The sequence below is a fragment of the Lethenteron reissneri genome, unplaced genomic scaffold, assembly GCF_015708825.2.
Source record: "Lethenteron reissneri isolate LAM-NWPU_2019-01 unplaced genomic scaffold, ASM1570882v1 scaffold_616, whole genome shotgun sequence".
Classification (NCBI taxonomy): domain Eukaryota; kingdom Metazoa; phylum Chordata; class Hyperoartia; order Petromyzontiformes; family Petromyzontidae; genus Lethenteron; species Lethenteron reissneri.
In genome coordinates this window covers 71,189-82,460 of record NW_026892138.1, presented here as the reverse complement: position 1 = coordinate 82,460, position 11,272 = coordinate 71,189, and the positions used below count along the sequence as shown (strand labels likewise).

Genomic DNA, 11,272 nt, shown 5'->3' with positions numbered 1-11,272 from the left:
TTAGTGAGACATTTAGCCGGTTAATGTGAAGACATTTAACAAGGTAATGTAACTCAGAGAGTCGGAATGGAAGCATCGCAGCCAGTGATGACTTTACCTGGTTAATAACGTCATTACAATGATTGCTCAGTTTGTACCCCCATCTTCTCGGTTCAAATTGTGTCTGTTTCTATATCTGGATGGCTTCATGAACAAATGTTTGCTGATAGCCAATGGGTTTGCAGAGTACCTTCGTCTTGGAGAAATCAATGTCACGTGTGAGCCCACCACAGCGTTAAAACGATGATCGGCCACGGCTGAGGTGTTGGTCCTACCGTGTTTCAGATCCGCCTTGTGTTCGCGAACACGGTCTGAGAAATGTCGCTTAGTTTCCCCAATGTAACTACTGCTGCAGACACAGCTTGGTTTGTAGACGCCGGGGTATTGCGTGTCAGGGATCACATCCTTCACAGATGGGATCAGATCACGAATTGTATGTACTGTACTCTTAGTTTTTTCGGTAAAGTCACCATGTAGGTAAAAAATTAAATAAAAATTAATAAAAATAAAAGAATAAAAATCACGACGTTTCGGAGGCAACACAAGCTTCCGTCTTCAGGCAGAACCGTCACAGCAAAATATCTGTATCAAGTGATACTTGATACAGATATTTTTCATCACTTGATACAGATATTTTTCATCACTTGACACAGATATTTTTCATCACTTGATACAGATATTTTTCATCACTTGATACAGATATTTTCCTGTGACGGCTTCACCTGAAGACGGAGACTTGTGTTGCCTCCGAAACGTCGTGATTTTTATTGCTTTATTTTTATAAATTTTAATTTCTTTTTTCACCTACATGGTGACTTTACCGATAGAACTAAGAGTATGAATCCTTGCAGTCACGAAAGCTTCAAATCTAGAATGTCTGTACTGTGTTGAATCGGACCTGGATCTTGTGTTTGTATGATTAATCACAACAAACATTGCACACAACGGAAATTAATTCCCTCCTCATCCATGTCCCAACTCTGCATTCTGACCCTATCTCCAACTGGCCAATCGTAGCCAATTGCCTCTCCCTTATCCGATTCACCACCGCTCCATCACCCCCCACCGCCCCCCTCTACCCTGCCCACCTCCCCCAGGCCTGCCGACGACCCTGGGCTTGTCGGTGACGGAGACGACGTCGACCAGCGTGACGCTGACATGGGACTTGCTCGGCCCTGACCCTGTCCTCTTCTACGTCATCCAGGTGAGGACGGCTTGCAGCACGCCGAACCATTGGGCATCCTGCTGGTGAAACGTGGTTTCCATGCCGGCCCTGACGCCTGTATGTTTGGAGTTTAGCCCACTGAGCTGTATAGCTCTTTTTCAGAAGTGACCTGGTCACGGATGATAGTTCAGCGAAGTGGCTTGAAATGTATAGCGGCCAAGTGCTCTTGAACGCACGCCGATTCTAAATGTGGAGGGAAAAACCGGAGGACCCGGAGAAAAATCCACGCGACCACCGTGACGGAGACACGCAAATTCCAAATATACAGCAGCAGCAGGCGTCAGGGTCAGGATCGAACCCTCCCTCATTCATAGCAGGCGAGGTAGTTAACATCCGCAGGAAAAAATTCTATTTAAAGCTTTCGTGACTGCAGGGATTCATCTTTCGGTAAAGTCACGTAGAAGGGAAGTAATACAATAATAAAAATAAAACATAAAATACAATTCTCACGACGTTTCGGCCACAACGCAAGCAGCCGTCCTCAGGTGAAGAACAGGTCTGTCGGAAAGTCATTCAGATGCTGTCTTCTCGACAGACCTGTTCTTCACCTGAAGACGGTTGCTTGCGTTGTGGCCGAAACGTCGTGAGAATTATTTTATGATGTTTTATTTTTATTATTTTATTACTTCCATTCTACGTGACTTTACCGAAAGAACCAAGAAGATGAATCCGCAGGAAACTCGATGGTTTCTCAGTTACGATTCCTACATTACCCAGCCAAAAAGTTACCGACTTCATCTTCTGTGCTGCGGGCGCGCGGATACAGCCGTATGCTCGAGTTGCAAAGGCAGTGTGTGTGCGCGCGTGTGTTAGGTATGACCTCCTGCCAGCGGGCGTTCGACACTTCACGTGGTAGCCTCAAGGTGCACTTGGCCTGGCACAAGCGTCGTGGTGACGTCACCGCCACTTAGTGGCGAATGGCGGTTGTTGTTGTTGTTAGGTATGCGGTTGTGGTGGGAAGCGGTAGTGCAGCGGTGCTTATCTTGCTGTGAAATTCGACCCCGGCGCCTGCGCATCTTACGCGGATATAAACGCGTGCGTCGAGCGAGCGATCTCCACCACCGCCCGCCTGCCCCCCAACCCCGCTGTCGCCGCAGTACAAGCTGCAATCGTCGGAGGGCCCCTTCCGGGAGACGGACGCCGTGCCCGACACGCAGCACACGCTCGCGGGCCTGGAGCCCGACTCGATGTACGAGCTGCGGGTGCTGGCGGTGACCGGGATGGGGCGCGGGCCGCCCAGCCCGCCGGCATTGGCGCGCACCGGCGAACAGGCGCCGTCGGGCCCGCCGCGCAACGTGCACGCGTACATGCTGGGCCGCACCCCCATCCTGCTGATAGCGTGGCGCCAGCCCAAGGTGCCCAACGGGGTGATCCGTGGCTACCGCGTCTACTGCGCCGTCGAACCCGTGCGGCCCGAGAGCACCTGGCTGGAGAGCGTCGTCGGCGGCGATGACTTTTTCGCCTTGTTGGGCGGCCTGGCGCCCAACACACCGCACGTGCTTCGCATGCTCGCCTTCACGTCCGCTGGCGACGGGCCCTTGTCCGACAAGATCTACGTCGAGACCACCGTCGCAGGCAAGGAGCACACGTGCGCGCACACGCGGCGTGGCGACGCTAGGGAAAGCAAGCGTCGAAGGGCCGCCGCTTCGAGAAGGAGACGCCCTCTAGAGGGGTAATGGTGGCCAGGTTGTTTGTGATGCTGCCCAGACGGCTTAGAAGAGGGAGGGGGACTTGCACTGGACCCCACTGCACACACGATATGGCACTGACTAACTGCGGTGTATACCTTTAATACTGCTGCGTATGTGTAAACACGAATGTAATCTTGTGAGATGCACGTTAATGAAAACATCCATTTTGCAAAATATCATTGCGGTATGAGGCCCAGAACAGGTTCAAACATTGGTTGGACTTGCCCATGGCTTCAGCTGTCGAACTCGAGATATGGAACCGGTGACCTGGATTTCAAGTGGAGTATGCATATACGTGAAAATGTTTCCACTTTCCTCTGTCTGACCACATGACGAAACTGCAGTGGACACCTACATGGATTGTGCTGATGATGATAAAACTCAACATCTTGCCACGGCAGAATCCCTGTACGTCACACACGTTGTTAAATAACAGACATTTGTACGTGATGACTTTTTGTCCCACAGCTCCTCCTGTCCAGCCGGTGAAGCTGACAGCAGAAGCGGTGTCCGAATCGAGCATTCTGTTACGCTGGACCCCTCCGCACCACGGCGCCGTCGCCAGCTACGAGCTCTACGTCCGCCACGGGGGGGACAACAGCAACGACAAGGAGGAGGAGGTGTGTGGGTTGTTCCATCGGCCACACTCACAGGGGGAGGTCCAATCGTCGAGACAAACCCCCGTTCATTAGATGCACCTTGAAGGTTGGTGCTGTCGTTGTAGAGACGCGTGGACTTTGCCATCGTACACACACTCACACGGTGTCCTATTGCAGTGGGTACATAATGTGAGAACTTCTTCTTGTTGCGAGGCAACACGATATTGATTCACAATCTGGGTGCAGGTCCCTGACACGAAGGGGTAACGGCCCCTTCCACCCGACACCCACGGAGGTGAACGGCCTCCGGGCTACACGTACGAGTCCTGACCTCTGGTCCGCTCAGACCCCCCGGCCCTGAGAAGGACGTCGTGAGAGGGGATGCCCCCAGGGTCTCACCACCGACCACACTCCACTCAGACCCCCCGGCCCTGAGAAGGACGTGAGAGGGGGGTCCCCCAGGGTCTCACCACCGACCACACTCCACTCAGACCCCCCGGCCCTGAGAAGGGCAGTAGAGCCTGGAGTCCAGGCTCCTAGTCCAGCCCCTTCTTAGCACCGGTGTGACGACTGAGCCGGACCCTTGAGAGGTCCGGCTTGTGTACTGCTCCGTGGCTTGCTCCGCCCTAGACACGCCCTCCCTCCCAAAACTTCCTGGAAGGTGACATCATCCCCCTGCTTCGTGGCTTGCTCCGCCCTAGACACGCCCTCCCTTCCAGAACTTTCTGGAAGGTGACATCATCCCCCTGCTCCGTGGCTTGCTCCGCCCTAGACACGCCCTCCCTCCCAGAACTTTCTGGAAGGTGACATCACCCCCCTGCTTCGTGGCTTGCTCCGCCCTAGACACGCCCTCCCTTCCAGAACTTCCTGGAAGGTGACATCATCCCCCTGCTTCGTGGCTTGCTCCGCCCTAGACACGCCCTCCCTTCCAGAACTTTCTGGAAGGTGACATCATCCCCCTGCTCCGTGGCTTGCTCCGCCCTAGACACGCCCTCCCTCCCAGAACTTTCTGGAAGGTGACATCATCCCCCTGCTCCGTGGCTTGCTCCGCCCTAGACACGCCCTCCCTTCCAGAACTTTCTGGAAGGTGACATCATCCCCCTGCTCCGTGGCTTGCTCCGCCCTAGACACGCCCTCCCTTCCAGAACTTTCTGGAAGGTGACATCATCCCCCTGCTCCGTGGCTTGCTCCGCCCTAGACACGCCCTCCCTTCCAGAACTTTCTGGAAGGTGACATCATCCCCCTGCTCCGTGGCTTGCTCCGCCCTAGACACGCCCTCCCTCCCAGAACTTTCTGGAAGGTGACATCACCCCCCTGCTTCGTGGCTTGCTCCGCCCTAGACACGCCCTCCCTTCCAGAACTTTCTGGAAGGTGACATCATCCCCCGGTCCCCCCTCCCGGGGTCCCCATCCCAGGGATTGTCGTCGACTCCCTGGCGTGGTGGCGCTTCTGCCCCATGTTGACGAGAAGGGGCAGCTACCCGCTAACAGAATGGGGAGTGCCGATTAACACATTGTCCTGCGGAGGGAGCTGGTAGGAACGTCGGGTTGCTCGGTCAATGGCCTGCAGGGTCAACGGCGGCGTGGTGTATTCCGCAAATATGCCCGACTGTGAGGGCGGGCACAAGCCGGCGTGAGTAGGTGAAACGTTGAGTTTTATAAGGGCACCACGGGGTGACCAGCCCCTCCCCACCCAGCCCCACCCCATCCACCCCCACCTCGCCCCACCCCACCCAGCCACTCCCCACCCAGCCCCACCCCACCCTCCCCACCCAGCCCCACCCCTCCCACCCCCCACCCAGCCCCTCCCCACCCAGCCCCACCCCACCCTCCCCACCCAGCCCCACCCCTCCCACCCCCCACCCAGCCCCTCCCCACCCAGCCCCACCCCTTGTGGACGAGTCTTGCGATTCGGTGAAGCTCTGATGGGGAAATTGAGGGCTCTGTTATTATCAATTATTTTTACACGGGAGACCACACACTCAAAAGTGCAATTAAGTGAAGACAATAGTGACGACGGCGACGATGATGATAACAACAATGATGATGGTGACGACGACGCCAATGACAATAACGACGACGATTATGATAATGGCAGTGGTGATGATTAAAAGATGTTTGTATGTGAACCCTGTTCGCTAATCGGACAACCGCTCGTGATGCGGACAATGACGACGACGACGCCGCTGACGATTGACGACAGTGACCGTCGCAACCTCCGCCTTGCCGTTGATCGCTCGCCAGGAGGTGGTGACGCTGGAGCCTTCCGCCGTGACGTTCCTGCTCGAGCGCCTGCAGCCCGACACCGTCTACCGCTTCCAGCTGTCGGCGCGCTCCCGCGCCGGGCTGGGCCCCGCCACCTTCACGGTCACGGAGCGCACCAAGCAGTCAGGTACGCGCCGCGTACCCCCCACGCCTACGGAGGTTTTAATGTTTTTTTTTTCACATCATTGGAATTGTAAAGCTCCCGCTTTGCAGCACGAGTCATTGACTAACTTGCGTTTTTCACCCCCTGGGTTATTCACATCCATGTCGCAGCGGTTTCTGATGTTTCTCCCCATTACCCCCTCGCCCCTGTCACCTCCACCACAATCCCAACCCGACCCACAGCCCCCTCGGCACCCCCACAAAACACGTCGTGCGTCTCCCTGAGCCCCGGCAGCGTGCTGGTCAGCTGGGAGCCGCCGCCCGCACACGGCCGGCACGGCACCATCACGGGCTACACGGTCGCCTACAGGAAGCTGCCGCCCGGCCAAGGCGCGGCGCACGCACCCGACGCAGACGGCTCGGGGAGGGGGGACGACGGGAAGGACGGGGAGGCCGGGGAGGACGGCTCGGGAGGGCGGCCGAGCGGGGTTGGTGGCTGGCGCCAGACGCCGCTGCAGCCCGCGGAGCGGAGGAGCGTGACGCTGCGCGGGCTGAGCGAGCGGGCCCCGTACGAGGTGACGGTGCGGGCACACACGGCGGTCGGCCCGGGGCCCGCAGTCGCCGCCCGTCCAGGCGGGCGCACTCGAGGACGGTGCGTAGCCATGGCTCTTGAGAGTTTTCCCTGCTGGTGCTGGTGCCTTGGCAGCTAATGCTTGTGTCTGGCCCGAGTGCTTCTCCGTCGGCTTTCTGCGCTGCTCTCTCGCGCTCCTCGCGCCGCCGCCGCCGCTCCCGTTCCGTCTTGTGACCTCGACCGCTCAAAAATTAACCCGTAAAAACGTTTGTCACTATAAATCCTTTATATGCGTGTCTCTCTCTGTCTGTGTCTCTCTCTGTCTCTGTCTGTCTGTCTGTGTCTCTCGCTGTCTGTATCTGTCTCACTGTGTCTCTCTGTTTCCCCGTGTCTCTGTCTCCCCATTTCTACCCGTGTCTCCCCGCGTCTCCTCGTATCTCCCCGTGCCTCCCCAATATCGTAGCCGCCACCACCACCGCCACCACCACCACCTCCCGACCCTCGTCCGTGGTGTCTACGGGAGACGAGGCGACGCTCCCCGCCGGTGGCGGCAGCGCCTCCATCAGCTTCATGGCGGCCATAGCGGTGCTGGCGATCCTCCCCTTCGTGGTGTGCACCGCGTGGGGCACACGGAGCGCCGGCAAACGTGGCGGTGAGTGTTGCGGTGGCGTTGCGGTGGCTATGAGATGTTGATGGTGAGCGTGGCGGTGGCGTTGCGAGGATGTTGACTCCCTCGCTTGGTACTTGGGAGGTCGTGGCTTGGATCCAGACACTGACGACGTCTGCTGCTGCTGTATATTTGGAGTCTGCGAGTCTCTCTCATGATCATCATCATCACGGTGGCTAGGAGATGTTAACTACCTACACAGGAGGTCATGGGTTACATCCCCGCCCCTGACACCTGCTGCTGTATATTTGGAGTTTGCGTGTCTCTCATCATCATCATCACGGTGGCTGAGAAGGTTGCCTATTACGCAGGAGGTCGTGGGTTCGATCCCGACCCTGACACTTCCTGCTGCGTGTCTCTGCGCGTTCAGAGTCATTTGGCTGATGATATTCATTTGCCGCCCGACGACGATGACGACGATGATGATGATGACGACGATGAGCCACCGAGTTGAGCCGACACTTGTGATAGCCGCTGTAGCTTCTACTCAAGTTACGTAGTTGCACAGCGGGGGGCTTACCCGGTAAGATACAACAAATGTATTTGTATCTATGTACTGATTTTAATAGATTTGTTACCATTGCTATACTTTGCACGTGCCGACGGCGCGCATGTGTTTGGTTTGCGTGTCGCGTGTCGTGTTGTTGTCACGTTCTGCTTGATTTTCTCGTTCCCCAGTAGACGAGCGAGGAGGAAACGCCCCGAACCTGCTCCCCGAGAAGGATACCGTCTCCGACTGCAGGTAGCCACTAACGCTAACAACACCAACAACAACAACAACAACCGCCATTCGCCACTAAGTGGCGGTGACGTCACCACGATGCCGGTGCCAGGCCAAGTGCACCTTGAGGCCACGTGAAGTGTCGAACGCCTGCTGGCAGGAGGTCACGGAGCAGACCCAGGTGCCACGGGTCGACTGACCGAGATGACTGGCTAATGCACCACCTGTGCCCCCTACTGTGCCAACTTGCTGTGCTTTAGCCACCCGGCGCTCCGCTCGTTGTTGTGAGCGTCGCTCCTCCGCCCTCCGTTGTTGTTGGAGGGCGACTGCCTCCAACTGCCCAGTAGCGTCCTTCACGAGCCTCCTCCACTGAGGCCGATCTTGACACCGCTGGTACCAGTCATCGGCAAGTCCACTCAGCTCCACGTCCTCCTGTACCACATCACTCCATCTCTTCTCTAGCCCGTGCCGCGCCCGTCTAGCCCCCTCGATCCGGCCGAACAAAAGCTGTTTAGGCATGCGGTGGCTGGGCATGCGGGCTACATGACCCAGCCAACGCAGCCCTTGCCTGCCGGAGGAGCTCACTGATGGGACTTTGCCCAGATCTTTCAAGGATTTGTGAGCTCCTCACACAATCCAGCCTGGTTAAACCCAGGATGGATCGTAGGCAGGCCAGCCTAAATGTTTCCAACCGGCGAAGATGCTCCACTAGGGGGGTCCACAACACCAACACCACCACTACCACCACCACTAACACCACTGCCACCACCACCACCGCGGTGGAGCAGAAACAATCGTAATTTTAGGAGCTCGCCCCCCCCCCGATGGACACCGCCGGATGAAAGCTGCCCCCCGTGGCGTGGCGGCGACGCCATCCGCCTGGCTCCTGCACGATCACTCGGCGCTGGTGGCTATGAGATGTTGACCACCTCGCCTGGCACGCAGGAGGTCGTGGCTTCGATCCCAACCCCTGACGACGCCTGCCTCTGGATATTGGAGTTTGCCGCGTCCGTTTCCCCGTGGTCGCGTGACATCTTAAACCACCGTCACGCGAACCTCCCAATTAGAAACGGTTTGTCTACGGACGGTGCGGAATAACGAGTTCAACGTGCACACGCGCTCGCGCGCTAGGCACGCACGCGCTCGCGCGCTAGGTACATACGCGCTCGTGTGCTAGGTACGTACGTATCGTCTTCACCTACTTTCTCCGCTCCCTCCAGCGGCTACGTGAGCAATGTGCTGGCCGGGGTTCGCCACGATGACGGGCGGCGACGATGGCGACGATTGTCACCGTGGGGATGATGGAGCTGCTGCACGTGGAGGAGGTGGTGGAGGTGGTGGAAGGGGAGGAGATTGCCTTCATCGGTGCTACAGACACGGAGCCCCCAAGCAGCCGAGTGAGGCTGTGTGCAGCACAGGCAATGTGTGTGTTTGTGTGCGCAGCGCGTGCTAGGCTGCCACTCTAGTAGTAGTGGTGTAAATAAAAGACTCCCGTCAGGCACTGCTGGTCTCCGTGGTCTTTGATCGGTTCTGTCTCCGCACCACCCCGCTGGTCTCCTTCCCGGAGCAAGCGGCGTCGTCTCTAGCGCGACCCGCACGATCCCTTCCATGTGCGCCACCGCACAAAGACACGGGAGCACACCGGAGAGAGACACCGACAGGAGAACACAGAGAGAGACACGGAGAGACACAGAGAGACGACATTGAGATTAGACATAGACAGAGACACGGAGAGAGGACACAGAGGAGACACGGATAGGAGACACAGAGACACGGAGAGACAGTGAGAGAGGCACAGAGGAGCCACGGAGAGAGACACAGTGCGAGACACAGAGACAGAGAGACAGTGAGAGAGACACACAGACACAAAGAGAGAGAGACGCGGAGAGACACAGTGAGAGAGACACAGAGAGAGACACAGAGAGAGACGCAGAGACAGAGAGACACGGAGAGAGACACGGAGAGACACAGAGAGACAGTGAGAGAGACACGGAGAGACAGAGACACGGAGAGACACAGTGAGAGAGACACGGAGAGACACAGTGAGAGAGACACGGAGAGACACAGTGAGAGAGACACGTGAGAGAGACAGAGACACCGAGAGAGACACGCAGAGAGACACAGAGACACAGACAGAGCCAGAGAGACAGTGAGAGACACAGAGAGACACGGAGAGACAGTGAGAGAGACAGTGAGAGAGACAGAGAGAGACACAGAGAGAGAGACACAGAGAGACACAGTGAGAGAGACACGGAGAGACGGAGTGAGAGAGATACGGAGAGACACAGAGAGAGACACAGTGAGAGAGACAGTGAGAGACACAGTGAGAGAGACAGACTTTCATAACAATTTTATTCCTCCAGCGTCAATTGCGCTGGAGCATTTCCAAGGTATTGGTACACCGGCCTTTATGGCCACACAATGCACGCGCCTTTATGGCAGCAAAGCAACAACCCGGCCCACGCGCTGCCACGCAACGCGCAGCGTCGGCACCACATCCACCACACGCCACTCACGCACCATCGCCACCGCCGCACAGTCAGTGTCCGATGTCTGTCTGGGCTTTGACGCCCTTTCGCCTGGCAGGGCCCCTCCTGCTCCTCCACACCCTCCTCTCCTGGTGGGGGGGGGGGGGTGGCAGCTTCCTCACTTTGGTCATCATCGCCTTCAACCGGTAGACCTCCTGCCGGTTGAAGCAGTATCTGTGTGGGTCCTTGACCACCGTCCGTGCCACCTTGATGAAAGCCCCCCTGTCGGGGAACCTGTCCCGCACATGAACGTTCCGTGCCCCGTACACCTGCTTCATCCATCGGAGGATGTCACTGGGTGTATACGTTCCTGGCCTACTCCCGTCCCTCCACCCTGCGCGCTTTCGGGGGTACTCCTCCTCGTCCCAATCGTCCTCAGGGTCCTCACGGTGACCCGTCTCATCGGCGCCGGCCTCCCCTGCCGCCTCCGCCGACCCTCCTGGAGCCGGGGTCTCCCCGGGCTTGAGCCCAATTCTGGGCATCTTCCTCTTCTTGAGTCTCTCAATCACTCCGTCGTCATACATCTTCGGGGTGGGCGGAGGGGTGCCCTTCACCGGCACGAAACCGCTCGGCACACCGTTGTCATCGGTGTCGGCCCACCCACCGATGGCGATGAGGGCAGCGCCACCTCTCACGTCGGCGCAGGTCTCCTCTTCCGTCTCTGCCGCCGGGGCCTCGCTGGGCACGCTCCCGCGCGCAGGCAGCCCACTGCCCCCAAGGTCCATGTTCACCTCCTCCCCCTCCCCCGGGATGGACGAAGAGGTGCTCCCCGAGCCTCAACGCCACCCGGCACAGCCACGGCGCCGGTGGCGGTCGTCGGCTGTTCCTCTCCCTGCGTTGGAGGGGGGGAGGCCGGGCCCGGAGG

The 11,272-nt window shown here is 57.8% G+C and overlaps 1 protein-coding gene across 1 annotated transcript; it reads left to right on the top strand.

The window, feature by feature from the left end:
- Positions 1-212: 212 nt before the first annotated feature.
- LOC133339971 (receptor-type tyrosine-protein phosphatase delta-like) lies at positions 213-7,613 on the top strand. The gene is made up of 9 exons (XM_061548076.1): positions 213-216; positions 1,137-1,243; positions 2,362-2,839; positions 3,424-3,575; positions 5,798-5,945; positions 6,164-6,507; positions 6,539-6,572; positions 6,955-7,143; positions 7,529-7,613. Exons 1-9 carry the CDS (start codon positions 213-215, stop codon positions 7,540-7,542), a joined length of 1,470 nt encoding a protein of 489 aa, XP_061404060.1. The 3' UTR covers positions 7,543-7,613.
- The last annotated feature ends 3,659 nt before the right edge of the window (positions 7,614-11,272 follow it).

What these genes read in the sequence shown, in the direction of transcription:
- LOC133339971 (XM_061548076.1), top strand. An exon ending in CGTCGAGACCACCGTCGCAG is followed by an intron (nt 2,840 to 3,423) that starts GCAAGGAGCACA and finishes TTTGTCCCACAG; the next exon opens with CTCCTCCTGTCCAGCCGGTG. An exon ending in GGAGCGCACCAAGCAGTCAG is followed by an intron (nt 5,946 to 6,163) that starts GTACGCGCCGCG and finishes CCCGACCCACAG; the next exon opens with CCCCCTCGGCACCCCCACAA.